Source organism: Amphibalanus amphitrite, unplaced genomic scaffold (genome assembly GCF_019059575.1).
Source record: "Amphibalanus amphitrite isolate SeventyFive unplaced genomic scaffold, NRLGWU_Aamphi_draft 000020F_arrow, whole genome shotgun sequence".
Classification (NCBI taxonomy): domain Eukaryota; kingdom Metazoa; phylum Arthropoda; class Thecostraca; order Balanomorpha; family Balanidae; genus Amphibalanus; species Amphibalanus amphitrite.
Window position 1 is genome coordinate 364971 of NW_024881516.1, and position 20873 is coordinate 385843.

The window sequence follows — 20873 nt, forward strand, 5'->3', positions numbered from 1 at the left end:
ACCGGGCAGTGCGACGGCGGCGGCCGCCGTGTCGGCCGCCAGCAGTCGCGGCTGGAACAGCGACATTCGCTCCAGCTTCTCCGGCCTCCGGGTTCTGTGACAGGGTGGCCAAGAACGGCAGCTTCTGCAGCGGCAGGTGAGGCGCGCAGACGGCGGCGGCCGTCAGCCGGCCGGCGATGCAGGGCGGCGGGACGTGGCCGCCGCCACCCGCTCCACCGCTTTCAGCCAGCCCGTCTCGGCCATCTCGATCACCCGGTCGGCTTCCACCAGGTAGCGCAGGTGCGCTAGCGAGAAGCCCTCGGCGCTGGTTATGTGATCCATCAGCCAGCCGGGAGTGCTCACCACGATCAGCCAGGGAGACCGGGCCGCGGGGCCCCACCGCCACCAGTTGGCGCCCCCTCGTGCCACTGTGTCTCCACCAAGCAGCCGGACACAGAGCGGCGTGTCGGCGTCGTACTGGCGGAACACGGCGGGCACCTGAGCGGGCAGCGCCTGTGTGGGTAGCACAGCTAGCGCGCGCACCCGGCGGCCGGCGCCGCGCCTGCACCAGCGGCAGCACAAACGCCAGCGTCGTACCGCGGCCGGCCGGCGCCGAGATGCAGAGGTCGGCCGGTGGCAGCGGCGACTCTGCGGCCGCCAGCAGCTCGGGCAGCACGTTCACATGCACCAGGAACACCTGTTCGATGCCCTCGGCGGCCATCCGGGCGCGCATCTCGGGGCAGAGCGCCGGCAGATTGGCCGGCGCCGGCCGCCGGTCGCCAATCGGCTGCGGGTGCGCCAGCCAGTCGGGCAGCGCACGCGGTGCACGGCCTGTCGGCTCGAGCGCTCCACCTCGTCCAGCACGGTGAAATCGTCAGCGGCGGCGTCTCCGTCCGACTCGGAGGTGTCCTCACTGTCGTTATTGGCGACGGCGGCTGCCGCTGTGCGCTCAGTCAGGTCGGCCATCACAGCAACACTCGCCGATGATTAGCGTCATCGGAACCGTCGGACGGCGGTGGATTCACCACCGTTTTTGCAGCAGAGACTGGAAAAACCTCAGCAATAAACAAGGAAAAACCTCACAACATGCCACAGCCTGCAATTGTGCATATTGTCATTGTATTTCTCACATGACAGAAAATATTTGTTGCTTTATTCTAGGAACTGGCATGAAAAACATAAGCTAAATCAAGCTAAGTGAATTATTATTGTATTTCAACATGAGACTGGGAAAAAATCCTTGTCAATGTCAGCATGACCAGTGTAACGGACGGGCTGCATGAACATTTCGGCGCATGATCTGAAAACTCTGTGTGCAGAAATTTCAGCGCTGAGGTGATCAAATAACATTTTGGCCGCAATTTGCCTGGTGCCTCCACAATTTTCCAAAACTAGGTAACTCACAATACTTACAGCCAGTTTTAACATGATCCCTGCATGACTCAAGCATGCAAGATACACATGCATTCAATATCAGCACAGTGCACACACAACAGTTATGGATTCATTTACATTTTACAACATTACTATTATTTTCTTTTCCTTCAATATTGGCAGCATGACTTGCTGAGTTCAGTGGCACAATCTTATGACAGCAAGTTTGTTCGGGTTCGCAACCATGCAAACTTTGCACGTTTTGCTTCACAAACAAGCCTTTATACATTTCTTTCATGCTATTCAATTTCTTCTTAAAAATTTATTGTCATTTATCTTGAAAATCTTGCCATTTCGGTCTTAGCATTAGCAATGTCAATGCACCTTCCCTATTCCGCACAGCTCAAGTAAGTTCCACCCAAAAGTAGTAGTGGTATCAGTAGCTGGCGCCTTGCCATGTAAAATGAAGCTGAATATGTGAAAACAGTGACATATTTATTTAAAATCTTGAGTCCAATGAGCCTACCCTCTCTGCCTCTCCTTCCAGCATTTCTTCAAGCACCTTCAATTTTCGAAAATGACCTTCCATCATTATTTTCCACTTCCGTGCGAGCAATGAACTTGTAAGCTGACCACTAGTTAATGCGCTATCATCTTGCTGTTGGGTGCTTGTAGCAAAAAGATAATATAAACGAAAAAACTAACACCACAACACCAAACACCAGTCTTGTTGGTTCCTTTTGGTCCTGACTCCTGCCTGGTGACAAAGGCTCTTTCTTTACGCAATATCATCTGGTATTCCTCTTCTAATCTTGAAGCCCAGATGCTTTACAAATTGGCCATGAATGATACTAAATTATTATATCAACTGGGAAGCGCAAATCACGATAATAAGTAACAAATGAGGCCAATTGTTCCAACACGACATCAAAAAAAATAGACGGGGTCGCCCGTCTATTTTTTGGGCTGTTTTTCTACAAATAATGGCGCAAAATAACACTCCATTAATGCCGCATTTGCCGTTGGTGAAACTCATTGGCTATTTTTCTGGCTGATATTTTTTCACGCCGGCGGATATTTTTTCGCCTGGTTGGTGAAACTCGTCGGCTGGTTTTTGACAGAAAAATTGCGCCGGGCTGCTATTTTTCTGTTGGTAAAACTGGCCTCAGGACCGTTTATAAATGGTCGGTCACAGTCGGCACCGGTCGAAACTCAAACAATGAGTCGGCAGCGGCGTCGGGAGGCGGTAGCTATCGTATCGAAGGGGAGTCTCGACTTGTGGCATGACGAGGGAATGATGCAGATTGCTGGTTTACTTGTTCACTTGTTACCAGTCCCTGTGCCTGCTTTTAAACGGCGACTGACATGTCCGTGTGACCGTTTGCAGGTGATATCATGAAGTCGTGCGCGCCGTTCCTCAAGATGTACACCGAGTTCGTTAAGAACTTCGACAACGCCATGAACCTGATCAACGCGTTCGCGGCCAAGTCCTCACGGTTCGCGGCCATCATGAACGAGATACACGTGAGTTCTTATGCGTTTGCGGTTATGTTTTATTCAATCTTAGGCAATGGACAGAGCAGATAAGAAATTTAAGTATGGTTTTAATTGCTCGATCTACATACGATTGGGTCGATGGAATGAAGCCAAAGATGAAACGTGATACCTGCTGTATCACCTTGGTTTGTAAAAATTACGGACCAAACACATTTACGTAACCTCATCATTGGATGGCTTTCTCCTCTCTGAACTATCACTGTCCGGACCTGTGTGTCTGCGTATGGCGTGCCTGCGACGGCTAGTGAGGTAGACAGTGACCAGTGCGTGTGTGCCTCTGTCACTTACCGAGGTGTGCACTGCACTCGTCGGTGGCAGGTTTAGGGAGCCCGCGCGCTGATCACGCACTATCGGCGGTGCGTCCCGCTCGATGGGCGATACCCTCGGTCTCTGCCGGCCAGCTGGCGGGGCTGGCGGGTCACTCCATCAGTCTCCCGGGTCAGTGGGTCAGCAGCCGACACTGATGGGTCGCCGGGGATACTGCAGCGGATGGGGCCGGAGCTGACCGCACCTGTCCTCCTCGTCTCACAGGAGATGGAGGAGTGCGGAAACCTCCCCCTGCAGCACCACATGATCGTGCCCATCCAGAGGGTGCCGCGCTACGAGCTGCTGCTCAAGGACTACCTGAAACGGCTGCCTGAGGACTCGCCCGACTACGACGACACCAAAAGTACGTGAACGGGACGCTAGCTGTGAATGGTAAAACGGTGGTGGGTTTCCGCGTAACGCATGCGACCGAAACGAGGACGAGAGTCGAGGTCACCGTGCTTTTACAATTTTATAGTGATTTTGTAGTGACATGTTTCACGACTCTCGCATTTCAATACACTCGCGTTTTCTCTGCTGTACCAGCGTTGATCACTTGCAGCCCTCGGTCGTGGCACCCGTAGCAGTTATATTGAGTAGCAGAGGCAGGTGTTTGCCCACTTCACACCCGACCCTGTTCGTACCCGTCCAACTGCTAGTCTTTGCTCGCTCGGGATTCCCACATAAGCACTCGTAATCACACGGCAGAGCGGCGGACGATGTGACTGGCACTTTCCACCTGCCTGCACAATGCATCCGCTCATCACACGCTTTCGCCGGAGCGGCGGCGAGTGCTGGCCGGCCGACGGATTATTCCACCGCTCTGTTACTGCCGCCATCACCGCCGATCAGCGCACCGCACCGACACGGAAATTAGCCGGCGGCAGTTGGCAGCGTGCCAATCCTTCATCGCACCCTCGGGTGACCACTTAGCAACAGCCCCGGGCGCCACACGTAGTGAGGGCGGGCGGATAGTCGTCAGGAGCTGCCGGTGCACGGCCATTAATTCTGGTATGTGCAGTGCGTGTCTTGGTATGCGTCTCTGGTGCACGAACGTCCGACAGATAGATGTCCGGTCATGATCCGATCGTAACTACACACTTTGCGATACGCGGTATTCCGAGCATCAGTTCGGCCGATCCTTATGCGTTCCGGAGCCTAGGGCAGTTTGTAACGCGGTGTCAGTCCTTTCACATTTACATTTATCATGTAAATACCACGGACATGTATCATAGCTCGGGCAGTGGCCAACCCTCCGCTCTCGCTACCTACCTGATCTGGCCGGCACGCTGATTTGACCTGACCGGGGCATCCCCTTCCACAGAGGCGCTGGAGCTGGTGACGCACGCGGCCACACACAGTAACGAGACGATGAAGCGGGTCGACAAGTTCAAGCAGCTGCTGGAGATTCAGGAGAACATCAGCGGCGGGCCCGACCTGGTCTCGCCGACCCGGCAGCTCGTCAAACAGGGCAAGATCAGCAAAATCTCTGCGCGCGGCGGCGACCACCAGGAGCGCTACCTCTTCCTCGTGAGTGAGATTTAAATCTATTTTCATTTCCAATGTCTCAGCTTTGTATGTACCTGTTTCGGGGACATTTATTTCTTGCAGGAGCGGTAGCTAGTCGACGCGACGGGGAGATTTCCCGGGTGACCACTGACCATTCTTTTACACCAATTAGTGGTTCAATTTTGCATGGCGTCAAAGCAATTTGCAGGACATGGTTCATCAACGTCACGAACGTATACCGTGTTATTGCTATCAGCATCGCGTGTTGTCGCACCAGTCGCCTCTAGTGGCCTCCCACGAGCATTCTCTGCAGCTGGCTGCGGGGAAACGGGCCGTTTTATTGCGACTGTGTTCCGTATTAGCAGATGCGTGGGCCCCGCTTACAGTTGTTGATACTTTTTTTTTACAAAACATTGCACGCGAGAATGTGTATTCTTGGAGTACCGTTAAACCGTAAATCTCAATTATTGCGATTTTGGCCTAATGTCCTGTCACGTTCAATGCATTTTCATCGCAGTACCATCAGAGCATCCTTAACCCGCGCCCCACTGGGGGGGGGGGGGGGGGCTATTTATAGCCCCCTCCCGTTTTTCTGCAATAACTTCCAAACTGCTTGACGTATCGACGCCAAACTTTCAGTACCTTCGGCTGCATCAATTTGACACCTTGTGTCAAAATTTGAACTTCGTACCTACCATAGGTCGGCCGGAAATGACGTCAGAGTGACGTCATGTTCGGCCGATTTCGACGCAAAACGTTGAACCACGGCAATCGCTCCCAAGAGCTCAGTTTTTAAGCTAGATCCAATTTCTTTGCATGAGAGGACTCAGAATAGACTGTGCTATCAAAACTGCTATCTCGGATTTTCGAAATTTTGAAAATTTCAAAAATTTTATATAATAAAATTCAAAATTTATATTTTTACATTTTTTTCAAAAAAATTTTGACTTTTCGAATAAACCGGAATATATGTGATAAAACGCATTATTATGACTATCTCTAGCAAGTTTTAGCTAAATATCTTCAAAAATGGCCAAGTTATACGCATTATTGCAAAAAATTAACAATTATTAATTTTTCAAATCAATTTTTCAGCACGAATTTGACATTGTACGCCAATATAAATAGCACCATCGTGTTCCTGAGCTCAAACTGCATCCAATAGACACATTTTTTGTTGATAAATTTTAACTTCAAAATTTGACCTTTTTTGACCTGAAAGTGACCTGACCTAAGCTAAATTTGACTCAAAATGACCTCGAATGACACAGACGACATCAAATTCGAAATGCTTGGCCTAAATGGACCATAAAACATGTGTCACGTGACCGACGGATGATATAATATTTTCGTGACCTGTGATGACCTGACCTTGACCTGAAAATCAAAGTACAAGTTTGGTACCCTCAGAGTATCTAGAGCATCTGTTCACGAGTGTGTGAACCAAAAATGAGCCTGATCTGACTTGTAAGACGGCGGCCAGAGCCCAAAACGTGAAGAAGCCAAAATGCTAATAATTTTCACTTTGACCTGACCTGTGACGTCATCGGTGACCTCGAGGTCAATGAAATTAGGTTTCGCTCGACAGTTTTTCCGGGGCTATCAGACGCCGTTTGAATTTTGACGATCGGCCCAGTAGTTTCGGAGTTAGGAGGGGGGGCTATGAATAGCCCCCCCCCCCCCCCCCCCAGTAGGGCGTGTTATACGCAGACCCCAGTGGGGCGCGGGTTAACCCGCGAGTTGCTGGGGGGGAGCGTTAAACGCCCCCACTTTTTTCGCCGGGCCATAGCATAAAAACGGCGCGCCGCAGGCGCGCCAAATTCTGGGTACCTGTAGGGAATTGATTGAAGTTTATTGTGACAAAGTTTCAAAAAAATCCGTCGGAAAATTTTTGAGATATCGAGGTTTTAGTGACGTCATGATTTCTGTGTTTTCGACCAAAAACGGCATTTGTTGAAAAAATCATATAAAATCACAGAATAGACATACAGACATGCGGTAAACGCCATTAGACTGCCAATACCATGAACAATCAAATGGCTATCTTCGATTGTTGATTATCGTTCCGAATTTTCCAAAATCTTGAACTGAATCTTGGCAATTTCTCGTGACTACTTCACGACCATGATACATGCATTTCTTAAATTGAACTTTTTGAGCCAAACACGTACACAGATGATAAAATGAATGTCACCATCGTGTTCTACGCCCCAAATCAGAGGTGGAACTTTTTGTTTTTCATTGGGGTTGTAGTTTGCCGGAGCCCAGGGTATACCCCCACCAAAACCCGAAAAGTCCCCGGATTCGGCCCACTATTTTTCGGGAGGGGCCCACATTTTCATTTACAAAAAAAAAAATAAAAAAAAATAAAAGTGGTCCATCTCCAGGGAGAGACGGCTGACCCTGTCGTCCCTCCATTGGCTATGTGCCTGGTTGTAGGCACTCGGGTATCGCCAGTCGCCACCATGGTCGTGGCCATAGGCGGCGGAACGGGGAGGGCACCGGGGAACCGTGCCCCCTTTGATTTTGGCATTTTAACATTAGCCCTATGGGCGTTGCATGGAAAGAATGGGATCAAAAGTCGACAGTGCCCCCCTTAATTGAGGGTGTTCCGCCGCTAGGTACTGGTCGTGGCGATTCGGAAACGGTAGGTAAACGCCCAAAATCACAGTCCCTATGAATACTTGTTTCTTTCCACATTTGACACAAACATTACTCAGTATTGGAGCAGGGCTCTTTCCCTACGAGTAACAATTTAAGCCACTCGTGGCAATTGACAACGAAGACCTAAACAGGAATACGTTATTTTTAGACTAAAAAACTTAAAACGAGTCCATCTTTGTATATTAATGCCACTGTCGTCTGGAATACGTCTATTACGGCAACGGGTAATATAAACCGGAATAGTGACTGATCAGACATGAGATATTTTGCAAACGAGGACAACATACCGAACACAATGCCGCAAAGGAACATAACACTGGATCTAAATTATCTCAACCTGAGGAAACTAAATAAGAAATGCCACAGCCTTTTCATATCACCGAATACTTCAATTAACTAGATGATCTTCTTTTTTTCAACGAGCAAATGTACTATGCATTGTTTGGCGAATCGTAAACAAAACGCATACTCTTCACAGCCACGATGGCTAGGAACACATAGCGGCTTGTTTGTCTGCCCCTGAGACACTGAACGTACACCGATTTTCAGCTAAATCGAAAGACCCCGCCGTCTACCGTTAAAATGTTAGTTGGCCGTTAATTCGTTAACGGTGCAAAATACCACCCCAAAGAGGTACTTTTTCGGAATAAGCGCATCGAGGAGGCCCTGTACACCGATTTTCAGCCAAATCGAAAGACCCCGTCGTTTCCCGTTAAAATGTTGATTGGCCGTTTACTCGTTAACGGTGCAAAATACCACCCCAAAGAGGTACATTTTCGGAATCAGCGCATTGAGGAGGCCCTGTATACCGATTTTCAGCTAAATCGAAAGACCCCGCCGTTTCCCATTAAAATGTTAATTGGTCGTTAACTCCGGTGCAAAATACCACCACAAAGAGGTACATTTTCGGAATCAGCGCATCGAGGAGGCCCTGTATACCGATTTTCAGCCAAATCGAAAGACGCCGCCGTTTCCCGTTAAACGGGAAACGGTCGTCAACTCGTTAACGGTGCAAAATACTACCTCAAAGAAGTACATTTTCGGAATCAGCGCATCAAACAGGCCCTGTATACCAATTTTCAGCTAAATCGAAAGACCCCGCCGTTTCCGGTTAAAATGTTAATTAGCCGTTAACTCGTTAACGGTGCAAAATACTGCCCCAAAGAGGTACATTTTCGGAATCAGCGCATCAAGGAGGCCCTGTATACCGATTTTCAGCTAAATCGAAAGAACCCGCCGTTTCCCATTAAAATGTTAATTGGTCGTTAACTCGGTTACGGTGCAAAATACCACCCCAAAAAGGTACATTTTCGGAATCAGCGCATCGAGGAGGCCCTGTACACCGATTTTCAGCTAAATCGAAAGACCCCGCCGTTTCCCGTTAAAATGTTAATTGGTCATTAACTCGTTAACGGTGCAAAATACCACCCCAAAGAGGCATATTTTCGGAATCAGCGCATCGAGGAGGCCCTGGATACCGATTTTCAGCCAAATCGAAAGACCCCGAAATATGCTGCTGTGAGGCTGATATTCGTTGCTGCTGATTTGACAGACGTCGCCAAAACCTTGCATTTGTATCAAATGCGTCATGCTGGCTTACATGTGACTTAGTTTGCATCGTTTGCATTCTGTTCGCGAACCTGTCAGTAAGATTATCAGCACTAATTATCGCACAGGATTGGTTTTTACTTTTTATGGTCGTCAACGTTGATTTCAAGTGTCGTCATTTTAGCCAAATATTCGTGCTGATTGGTGGTATTGTGCCAACTGACAAAATTGCGAACAGAGTGATATTTCACTTAACCCTATTAGTGGCAGGCTCCTGGCTACCCCATATTAGTGGCAGGGGGGGCTGTTTACGACCCCCCTTGATATCTCGAGATCTAATGGGCCGATTTTCAAAATTCAAACGGCATTCGATTTGGCTCAACGAGATCTACATTTCTAAAAAAAATAAAATTAAAAAATGTCAATAGGGGGGTAGAGGGGGGTAAAAAAGGGCAAATTGCAGATACATTTTAGACTGTTTATCACGGCCAGGTTTCTGAACCAATCTTAACGCAACTTTTGCCGATCGATAGAGAATGAACCAGGAATTCACATGGATCCTAAAAATATGCATTTTCAAAAATCATAGGCGGATACAGATCATTGAGATTGGGGGTACACAAAAAGTATAGTAAATAAGGTTTTTGTTGGTACTGTTTCTAAAAAGGGTGGCAATGGTCTTGTTATGTTACAATTTTCTTATGAGAGAACGACTAAAATTGTATTGGTCATGCATAGGCGGTGTCAGGGCACCTATGTTGGGAGGTAAAAAATAACCCCCCTTTTTGGACGCCTGGATCCGCCTATTATAGCAAAAACGTGTCAAAAGAGGATGCACAATAACTTTGTATATGTTATCACATGATACCTTTCATTCACTGTTCGTAAAACTGGTGCAGCATCGTGATCTTCGCCCAAATGACTCGCTTCACGAATAGGACCCCCCAATTCCCAGTGCTCTGGAGCCGCCCCTGGTAAAGTTATGAACTTGAAATTTTCAGGGAATGTGCCCAATTTAGTTTTAGGAAAATTCAGAAAATTTCAGCATCGTAGCTTCAGCGGTTTCGGAGATATTCCCGAAAAACCTGAGGGGTGGATAAAAACAACCCCCCCCCTGCCACTAATAGGGTTAAGAAATGTATTTGATATTATGATTATGGTGATTGAATGCTACATAGGGTGGAGGCTTAGGTTAGGTTAATTTATTTCTGAAGCTTACTGTTTTGTGTCAAACTTTTCATCTATGCTTATCTCTTTGATAAGCACAGCCCACAGGTATGAAATATTTAGTGAGAAAACCCAAAAGTACAGTGGCGGATCAGGATCCAGGTGGGGGGGGGGGCAAAATGGGCATTTGCCCCTCCCAAACGGCATAATTTTAATATTACGCCTATGGACGAGGCATGGAAAGAATCGATAAATTGTTATGGTTTGCCCCCCCCCCCCCAAACTCTGAGCTGGATTCGCCACTGCAAAAGTATGATGAATGTTATGATTTTTTTTTTGCTTCACACTTTCATGTTACATGTTAAGATTTTTTGGAACACTTTCAATATGATTCACTTAGTATGCTTAAGAAGTGTGAAGTGATTGACTTTCATATCATGCTCTGCTCACTGTCTCAGCGGAATAATATGTTCTTAACAGAGCACTTTCAATGTTTTTAGCATCTGGAATTCAAAAAGATGTCCTAATTTATTGATATCTTCACTTTCTTGATATATCTCAATTATCTGCTTCTGTAGGGATACATATTTTGTTCATTTTCATGTGTTTCAGGCTAATTCTTAATTTTCCAATGTTGGGGTTGTAGTTTTGCCATTGGGGTTGTACTTTTAAAAATTGGGGTTGTAGCTACAACCGCCACGGTATATAAAGTTCCGCATGTGCCCCAAATTACCCATAAAGCATGTGTCACAGGCTGCGAATATCAGTTTTGATTTTTGGGGATATGTGCCTACCCGGTTGACCTGACCTTGACCCTGACCTATGCTTGACTGACCCCTACATGGAGCTGACACTCTTGTAGGCCTTATATGATGGATTGTGCACCGTTTTGACAGAGTTTATGACGAGAGGCGCCCATTGCGAAGTCCTGAAGTCCATGCTACTGAAAGCCCGATTTCAGGTGTTTGACCTGACCTTGACCCGACCTGTGACCTCAAAATTCAACTTTAAAGTACTCATCTGAAGCGTCTCGTCGCGTTCTTTCGTTTGCCGCCTCGTGCGCTTCGCTGCGCCTATTGGTTCTCGAGTTATCGGCTGGGGGCGTTTAACGCCCCCCCCCCCCCAGCAAACGGTGGGTGGCGAAATACCCCAGCAACTGCCGGGTTAAACCCCCGAAGTAATGGACACGGTCAGAATTTCGTTTAATAAGCAAAAAAGGTCTGATTATAAAATCAGAGTAATGTACATTTTGTACAGCTGGGCATTCGTCATAGCATAGATAACATGGACTACCTACCTGAACTGGTAGCATGAACTACCTTATGTTATCTATGGCCATAGGTACAATTTTCATATCAAAGAAGAATTCTCTGACACGTGATTCGCGAATTCCTTCCACTAAAACGAATCTCCATGATTCTGGTTCGCGGCAATGAACTTGTAGCCAAGTTTTCAGCCATGGCGCCGAACCGTTCTCTATGCCATCCCGTCCATTTGCTGCCGGCGGCCGATCCTGGCCCTGCGTTGCGTTATATTGCGGCTGTCTGGTGCCGGAGTCCATCCCCGCACGGCTCGGTCGGTCTGTATTGTCTGCCGGTAATCTGGCGGCGGATCCGGCTCAGTCGGACGCGCCGTGTTTGCCGTCGGCCGACGATTGGCCGCCGGGCACACATCGCCAGGGTGGCCGGCGGTCGTTGACGCGCCGCCGGCTGATGGCATCCTCTCCGGCCCGTGACCCCTGGGCCGCCGGCCTATCGAGCGATCAGGCTTTTTGTCTGTCCGTCAGAGCAGCGCTGCAGAGCGGGTCACGGTGGCCGCCCTGCGTAGCCGCGAAGAGAGCAGAGCAGAGGACTGAGGATGGGACGGAAGAGAGGAGAGAGAGGAGAGTGAGTGATCTCCCAGAGATAACCTAGTGACAGTTTGCTTGCGGGAAGTTCAAGGCGGGACGGCGTCACATTAGTGGAAACTGAAGAGACTGACAGCCACTTGATACTGTTTGGCGGCGTTGTTAGATCACCACATTAGGCAACTGGTCCATCCAAATCCAAAATAGCCTAGGAACCAGGCACCGTTCCATTCACCTGAAGCAATTCATCAAAACGGGTTACTCGGCTGCTGACACAGTCAGCTTTGATCACTAACTCGACCTCCTTGACGTTCAACGGCCACAATGGACACATCAATAACCCGCCGACAGAACTAGATTCAGAACGGCCGGGACCGGCCGTCACCGACATCAAAAGCGGCCGGTCTGCCCTTCTCGCCCTGGTGGTCCGATATCGCCGCCACTCGAGCTTCTCTCCGCATGCAGATCGGCCCGGCGCCCTCCGTCCCTCCCAGGTCACGGCGCCGCCCGCTGTCGGGCTGGGCGGCTCCTTTGATGAGCGGCTCCCATTGTCAGCTTCCCGAGGCTGACCCGTCCTGCCGCCTGGCAGGCAGGCAGCGCGCCGTTTTTGCTCGTCCTTCCGTGCCCAATGTCCGCCCACTGCCCGGGTCGACCCATTGCGTCCCATCGCGCCTCTCAGGCTGCTCTCTGCGGTATATTGGACGGGCTCGTCCGTTCCATACCAGCACCCATTGCCTCTGTGTAATGGGGCGTGAGCCAGACAGCGTAAAAACGCTGGCGGCACTGACTGGGCGTCCGTCGCGGCGCGGCACGTCAGGAACACGGCCACTAAAAACACCGCTCAGTGACGGCGCGCGGTGAGCGGGCGGGAGATGCGACTCGCGCGCGGGCGGGGTCAGGTCAAGGTGGGGAGGTCGCCGCGCGGCGGAAGGCGAGCTCGCCGCAGCCTCCGAGTCGGGTGCTAATGGGCCGAGGGTCGGGACGGAGCAGTCTGAGGCCGAGTCGGGACGGGTTTACGACTTGTTGTTATAGCTCCGGCTGAAGGGCGTTTCAGGAAGGCCGTAAATTATGGTATACGGCACGCAAATGTGGGCCACAGCTGGGCGGAGAGCAGGCAGTTCCTTCTTATCTGCCCGATTATCGATGCAAGAACATATCATTAGGGTGAGATCTTGTACTTCTAAACGGATGAGTGGAGACCGAACACCATAATCTGCTCAACCACCGTCGTATTTAAGCCAGTCACCATATATATCTATAGTCGTTACCGGTACCCTCATTCACTCGTGTTGCAACACCTCAGTGAGATCAACTGCCTGTTCGGTTGAATCTTAACGGATGCTGTGCCAGTGTTGTTGTTTAGGTTTTTTAGCCGCGCCAAGAAAAAAAGTTCAAGGCGGAATCACAAATCTTTCAAATGCATGGCTGCTTATTTTGCTTTCCAACTGCCATAAACCTGACACATCGCCCGTAAATCAACACAATGGGTCTTGGGAACATTTCGAAAACCCGGATACAATGTACGCCTAAATTAGTGCATGTTTATTGTCCGCAAGTGTTGATTATTAATTTTTATTCAGTGTCAACTGTACGACATTTACGTGTTCCCTCGAAACGGCGAACATCAATGCTTTATTTAGGCTGCATCAAACCATCAAAACTACGCGAAGTTGAGCAAAAAGTGACATTGGGTGTGTCTGATCTTTCAATTAAAACTAAAGCAACGGTTCGTTATTCCTAGATCAAGCGTGGCTGAAGTTTTTCAGCATTGTGATCTACTGTAGCTGTTGCTATTTTGTGATCCATACTCGTAAAAACGTGTGTGTCATGAGCCTGCATGTTCTGGTTCGAAGTACGAGCCATGTGTTGTGACATGCCGTTGGCGGCGGCGTTTCAAATCCCATCAGGTCAACTGAGTCGCCTTCCGAGCGGACACGACCACAGTTTACTCCTCACCCGGCCGGCGGCGGATATAAACAGACAGGGCCGGTCACCGCCGCGGTCCACTGTCTACCCTCCACTTCTGCCGGACCACAGGCAGCCGTAGATACGGATAGAGGACGTAAATTCGGACAGAAAGTCGTAGGCAAGGTCGTAGGTACGGACAGATAGCCGTGCATACGCCGATAGCCGTCCATGAGCGGGATGACGATTTGCGAAACGTTGAGCTGTGGCTTCGAGTTGGTGTCGCATCCACTTTTTTTTAACCTTGCACACTCTTGCCATTTGCCACCTCCCAACATAAGGAAATCGCTTAGCAATTGTAACTTCTCTGACAGCAGGGAGACGAAAGCAGCCGTCTTAGACGTGCCGGATGGGTCGAAACCCTACTTGGTTATGGAGGCCCTGAGGGCTTTTACGAAGCGCTGCGCGAAATGTGTTTGTCTGGACCCTATTAGTGGCAGGGGGGGGGGGGTTGTTTTCATCCACCCCTCAGGTTTTTCGGGAATATCTCCGAAACCGCTGAAGCTACGATGCTGAAATTTTCTGACTTTTCCTAAAACTAAATTGGGCACATTCCCTGAAAATTTCAAGTTCATGACTTTACCAGGGGCGGCTCCAGAGCACTGGGAATTGGGGGGTCCTATTCGTGAAGCGAGTCATTTGGGCGAAGATCACGATGCTGCACCAGTTTTACGAACAGTGAATGAAAGGTATCATGTGATAACATATACAGTTATTGTGCATCCTCTTTTGACACGTTTTTGCTATAATAGGCGGATCCAGGCGTCCAAAAAGGGGGGTTATGTTTTACCTCCCAACATAGGTGCCCTGACACCGCCTATGCATGACCAATACAATTGTAGTCGTTCTCTCATAAGAAAATTGTAACATAACAAGACCATTACCACCCTTTTTAGAAACAGTACCAACAAAAACCTTATTTACTATACTTTTTGTGTACCCCCAATCTCAATGATCTTTATCCGCCTATGATTTTTGAAAATGCATATTTTTAGGATCCATGTGAATTCCTGGTTCATTCTCTATCGATCGGCAAAAGTTGCGTTAAGATTGGTTCAGAAACCTGGCCGCGATAAACAGTCTAAAATGTATCTGCAATTTGCCCGTTTTTACCCCCCTCTACCCCCCTATTGACATTTTTAATTTTTATTTTTTAGAAATGTAGATCACGTTGAGCCAAATCGAATACCGTTTGAATTTTGAAAATCGGCCCGTTAGATCTCGAGATATCAAGGGGGGGTCGTAAACAGCCCCCCCTGCCACTAATAGGGGTAGCCAGGAGCCTGCCACTAATAGGGTTAACGGTGGTTATTTGAATACATGAACCACATGAACATTTTTGGTCTAATAAGTCCATCTCTGTTCCTTCATGGTCGAGCCCGGAACTTTTTGAACGCCCATCGTATTTCCGGCTTTCCGACGTCACTTTGATTCATACCGCGCTGGTTTTCCCTCGGTGGTATACCCTTATATGACCCACGCATCAGTAATGCCGCTGTGTCACGGCTGAACAGGCATACGGAAGCTGAATCCATTTGCCGCTGCCGCAGACTGCGATAACAATTGATGGAGCTATGCCTCTAAATAGAGCATAAACTATGGCTTCCGGTTCACGTCTCGTAACCACATCACATCATTCTTACAGCCGTTGCGGCCGGTGTGAAACCACGGAGCATCACTACACCATTCTATGGCGATTACCAAGCGCTGCAGCCTGCACTTATACCCTTCACACATTTAGTCGAAACCACATACGGCTGTTCGGCAGAACCGTTCCCCTCACCGACCGACCCTGTTGTCCCCCAGCTCACCCCCGTCCCCGCCCTGTCTGTGTCTCCAGTTCTCGGACCTGCTGCTGCTCTGCTCGCCGCGTCTCATCAACAACCGCATCATCTCCGGACCGGCGTACCGGCTGCGCGCCAAGTTCGCCATCGAGGGACTCGAGGTGCTCGAGGGAGACAACCTGGAGACGGGCAACACCTTCTACGTCCACGGCGGCCAGAAGAACGTCGAGCTGTACACACAGTGAGTGGTCGCGGTCTCTGTTCACCAGACCCTCTCCATTGGTACCAGCCAATCAGTGCCTGTAACGTCGAGCTGTACATACAGTGAGTGGTCGCGGTCTCCGTTCACCAGACCCTCTCCATTGGTACCAGCCAATCAGTGCCTGTAACGTCGAGCTGTACATACAGTGAGTGGTCGCGGTCTCCGTTCACCAGACCCTCTCCATTGGCGGTGTGAATATGCCTCATTGCCCGTAACGTCAAGGCAGATAGTAGGTACGGTGTCGGAACTACTTGGTTTTAGCATAGGCTGAACGGTAATGTCCGAGGGTTCCACAAAGTCCCTCAGTCCTCACCGGCACCCTCTCCGTCTACTCGTTCCGTTCGCTTTTCTCCCTCCCCTGTCCCCAGCACCCCGTCCACCCCTCCTTCCCAGTCCGGTCACGTGCCTCCCTCTGGCCTCCCACCCTCTCCCCTCGTCGCGGGCTCGTTCCCCACCACCCTCCTCTCGCCTTCAGACGCTCTCTCACCCTCCTCCCCGCCACGGACCGCGGACCGCGGACCGCCCGCAGTCCGTTTTTGCCGACCGTGCCGCCGCGCTGCACAATGTGCACATATCTGACACACTGGAGAGGCTGGGAATGAGTCCAGTCCAGTCATGATGTCCGAGAGAGCCAACGCAGAGTCTGGTGACAGTTATTTGCTGTACCTATCATACTTCCAGTCCCATAACGCCGTTCCGATTACACGCTCTCTCTGTTCATCAGGGACGTGTTTTACCAGCTCTCAGTCACACTGTTCTACAGAATGGGCGTGTCGCCAGTGGCCCCTGGCATGGACAATACGCCTGTCGGTGTGCCTGGGGGCGAAATTGGTGTCGATCAGCTCTGCCGCGCCGTACCATCCACACACTGACACGTAAACGGAGGGAGTGGGTGGGCTAGGGCGGAATATCACAGGAACGCTACAATGGATGAACAAAACGTTCCCGGCTGACTCGAAGCCTGACCCGGCCTGACCAGTGACCATTGCGGTGGGCGTCCGTCCTGTGAGGTGCCGCAGCAGCTGCCCGTTTTATCCTATGTAGCCGCGCGTCTAACGCCCCACACTCGAACTCGCATGCGGGTTGCGAGTTTGCGGGTTTTGAGTTTGCAGGCATAATACTAATTCATAAAGTGATTAGACCGTTCCCTTATGGTAACTTCATGAATGCAGTGAAGCCGGTGCACCTTCAAAAACTTACATATAGTCGCAATACCAGCGCTACGAACCCAAATTCGACTCCAAGGAAAAACCCGCAAACCTCGCAGAACTCGCAGACCTCGCAGCGAGGAAATTCGAAAGTTGACTCAAAACTAACTTTTGGAACGCGATGCAAGTTCGCTCGCAAGCAAAAAACATGCAGACTCGCTTGTTAGATGGTAGTGTGGGTCACTCAGCCTAGATTGTATTATCTGATTTTGAAGAAACCGCAAAACCCAAAAACTCGCAACCCGCATGCGGGGTCCAGTGTGGGGCGGCCTTAACCAGGGTGTGGCCGGCTGTCACCCGTTATCACCGGCTGTCAACCGCTAGTCGTCACCCGCGGGGGGGGGGGGGAGGGGATGAGGGGACAGTGGGACTGTGGCGTCATGCCGCCGATGATGTGAGAGGCGGGGACAGGTGCTGACGGCCCCCGATAGTGGCACCGCCTCCGGAACGGGCCACTGATCGACTCCAGCTGGCGAGCGCGGCCGGTCAGCTCCCTTATTATCGCCTTTTTATTCTGCAGAACAAAAATCCATGAGCTAGAAATTGTTCATTGTAGAAATTGTAGAACACGTAAAGCAGGCTTCATGAGCTGGATAAGCCGCACGTTTGTAGATAATCACCAGATGAACGGTTCAACCTCGAAAAATATTGTCGACACGAAAACATTTCAAATAATTCCAGGCCCTTGCACATGTGATCCATTAATTGCGGAACCATAACTTCCCCTACCACCTGAACCAAAGCATGGTTCTTTACGTTTCTATTAGAGTCGAGTACGCTGCGCTCAGTCACGTTGGCAGGCCTGCACGCACTGTGAAACCGAATTCAAAGGGGTCACGTCCGTGAAATGAATACAGGACACGCACCATAACGGTTCCCTGGCCGGAGTGCGTGAACTGGGCTATCCATGTGTGATGTCTGTCAAACACGTGAATTCATCTGCACGAGACATAGAATCCCTCCACATAACTGATCACCCGACGGGGCGCGACACGCGTCACACACGTTCCATCATCCCACGCCCGTCCCACGCCCAGGGACTCGGGCTAGCTCCTGTCGGAGAGCGCCGCCAGGCCGGGCCGCCGCTCCGCAGGGGCGCGGCTCAGGGCGCACCGGCCCGTCGAGTCATCGCTCCCCGATGGATGGAGCCGTGTCGAACCGTCGTGAACGGTGTTTACCCAGCGATCGGTCTTCGCCTCACGCCCGCGAGCTGTCCCCTGATGACGAATGACGTCTGTCCAGCAGCCAAATGCCCGATTTTTCAGCTGTCGGGAGCTTTGTCAGTGAATGTCTTTCCTGTGACATCAATATGCTGCGTCAGTCGTGGTGGATTTAAGGCGACTCGTATTGCGGCAGGCTCGAATGTGTCAGTTGTCACACATGACCCTAACCATCTCGGTGGCAACAGCAGCAGGCCAGCCGCCGTGGTACCGGTCCAGACTGGCCGCCTACTGCCCACTGTCACCGCCGCGCTGACCTCTCCCCTCCCTCGCGCAGGACGGCAGACGAGAAGGCCGAGTGGCTGGAGGCGCTCTGCTCGGTAGTGACCAGCTTCTATCAGCGGCGCGCCTCGCTCAAAGCCGAGCCACAGGGCTTCGAGGAGCTGGGCCGCAAGGCGCCCGTGATGCTGCGTCAGGAGGGCGTCTCGCGCTGCATGGACTGCGAGAGCCAGTTCGGCATGATGCGCCGCAAGCACGGCTGCCACGCCTGCGGCATTGTGAGTCCGGGACGCGGGGAACCGAGGTGGTGCTAGGCACTTCAGGAGGCTGGGTGTGCTAGCAACTCACAGCTTGGGCATCACGGCTTAGCTGTTTGGCGAAATGTCTTTATAATCCGGAGCCGTCATATCATATATTGAAGACCCGCTTCGAACTCCCATAACTTCATTCATTATCCCCTAACGCCAGCACCAGACTCGCGGTCTGACATTGCCTACCAGCGCCACCTACCACCACAGTCCGTGGCCGTTTCCCTGACCACTCCACTGAACCCTCTGACCTCTCCAACAGGTGGTCTGCAGCAAGTGCTCGCCCAACAAAGTGCCGCTGGCGTGCGAACAGAACAAGCCGGCGCGCGTCTGTAACCGGTGCCACGGCATCCTGACGGAGCGTGCGTCCGGCGACGGCGGCACTGCCTCGCCCAAGGTGGCCGACCGGCGCGCCAGTGTGCTCGACGTCACCTACACCCGCGGAAAGGGCGTGCTCGACGTGAGTGGTGCGCTGCGACTCTGGGCTGTTATTGCAATAGGAGTTCTCTCGATGTGGTAGCAATGGATTGTAAGCCGGCCTGATACTGTTAAACTTGTGGCCGTTGATAACGAACCAGGCCTCTTCACAGTGTGTTCATTCCAATCAAATATGACGATATTCACTACTGTTCTCGACTCGGTGCATCACAACACCATCTCTCCCAGTCCCGCCATCTCGGACCCGTCTGACTCGGCGCCGTCCCGCGCTCCCAGGTGCCGGCCAGCGCCGACAGCCTGCTGAGCGGCTTCCTGCTGCTGCGCGGCCGCAAGGCCTGGTGGCGGCGCTGGTTCTGCCTGCGCGCCGACTTCGTGCTCTACTCGTACCCGAGCGGCGAGTCGGACCGGGCGCTGACGGCCACCCCGGTGCCGGGCTTCTGCGTCACCTGGAGCGGCGCCGGCGGCAAACCCGAACAGGCCGTGGTCGACAAGGACCGCGAGCGCACCTTCAAGCTCAGCCACGCACGCAAGAGCTACGTATTCCTCGGCGAGAGCAAGGAGGACGTGGCCAGGTGGGTGCCCACTGCCCAGCCGAGCCGTCACACAGCTGGCTGGGGCGGTCAGCTCAACTATTAAAGCCATTGCAGAAAATTCATTTCGTTATCCGTTCATAGGGCTTTCATTGGTTGGCATTCATTAATTGCTTGACTTGAGATATTTTGACATATATTGAAGGTGAATTAGAGCATTCATTCATTGGTCTATTCATCGCAGTGCAGTGGCAGCCTTTTTGGACCACACACACACACTGGCGGGCCGCTCACTGATCCCCCTCCCCCTCCCGCAGGTGGGTGGCGGCGCTCCAGAAGGCCTCCCGCGCCGAGGCGCTGCCCCGGACGCCCTCGGAAGTCTGACCCGCGGCTCCCGAGGGCCCGCCGTCCTCCCTCCCGGCCCAGCCGGCCTGCGCGCAGCGGTGACCCGCGGTCACGTGACAGTGATGTGTAACCTCCGGTCAGGTCACCAGGACTCTGAGACGGACCGCTGCTGTTATTCGAGTGAGCCGCGCCCCTCACTCTGTGGAGGCGAAATGGGTTTGTGGCTGGAGGCGTCGGCCCGCGTTCAGGAAGGCACGTCTACGTTACGGTGTTGTGTTACAAATGGTGTGAGATCTGCGCAGTGTGACACTGGGGGCTGCGGCCCTTGTGACGTTTTGGTTTGTTCTGAAGACTGGCGAGTGTATGGTCCGGTGTGCGCCCAGAAAGTGCAGGGATCGGAATGACGACGGACGCCGCCTAGCACTGAGGCAGCTGCCGCCAGCTCCCCTGTCGCGTTTGACACGCTATTCTGTGATTTTCGGTAAGAGTGTATTGCGTTGTGAGAAGTGACAAACATGTTTTAGGTCCGGCGCCGTGTGGCGCGGATGGCGTGAGATGACTTTCAAGTAGTTGTTAGCGCGGTGTCGTACACGACAGACCCAATACAAGAAGGCCCTGGCCCGATGCCGTGCTGGATGGTGTTG

At 51.4% G+C, this 20873-nt stretch overlaps 1 protein-coding gene across 1 annotated transcript in view; it reads left to right on the forward strand.

Annotated features, from left to right (window-relative positions):
* LOC122390098 (FYVE, RhoGEF and PH domain-containing protein 4-like) overlaps positions 1-20865 on the forward strand; it is a 49863-nt gene extending 28998 nt beyond the window's left edge. Inside the window, exons 4-11 of the mRNA XM_043382759.1 lie at positions 2741-2877; positions 3442-3580; positions 4541-4746; positions 15756-15940; positions 18667-18886; positions 19179-19376; positions 19631-19926; positions 20202-20865. Coding sequence (XP_043238694.1) covers positions 2741-2877; positions 3442-3580; positions 4541-4746; positions 15756-15940; positions 18667-18886; positions 19179-19376; positions 19631-19926; positions 20202-20268 — 1448 coding nt within the window. The 3' untranslated portion in view covers positions 20269-20865. The remainder of the gene's footprint in view (positions 1-2740; positions 2878-3441; positions 3581-4540; positions 4747-15755; positions 15941-18666; positions 18887-19178; positions 19377-19630; positions 19927-20201) is intronic.
* Positions 20866-20873: the final 8 nt, after the last annotated feature.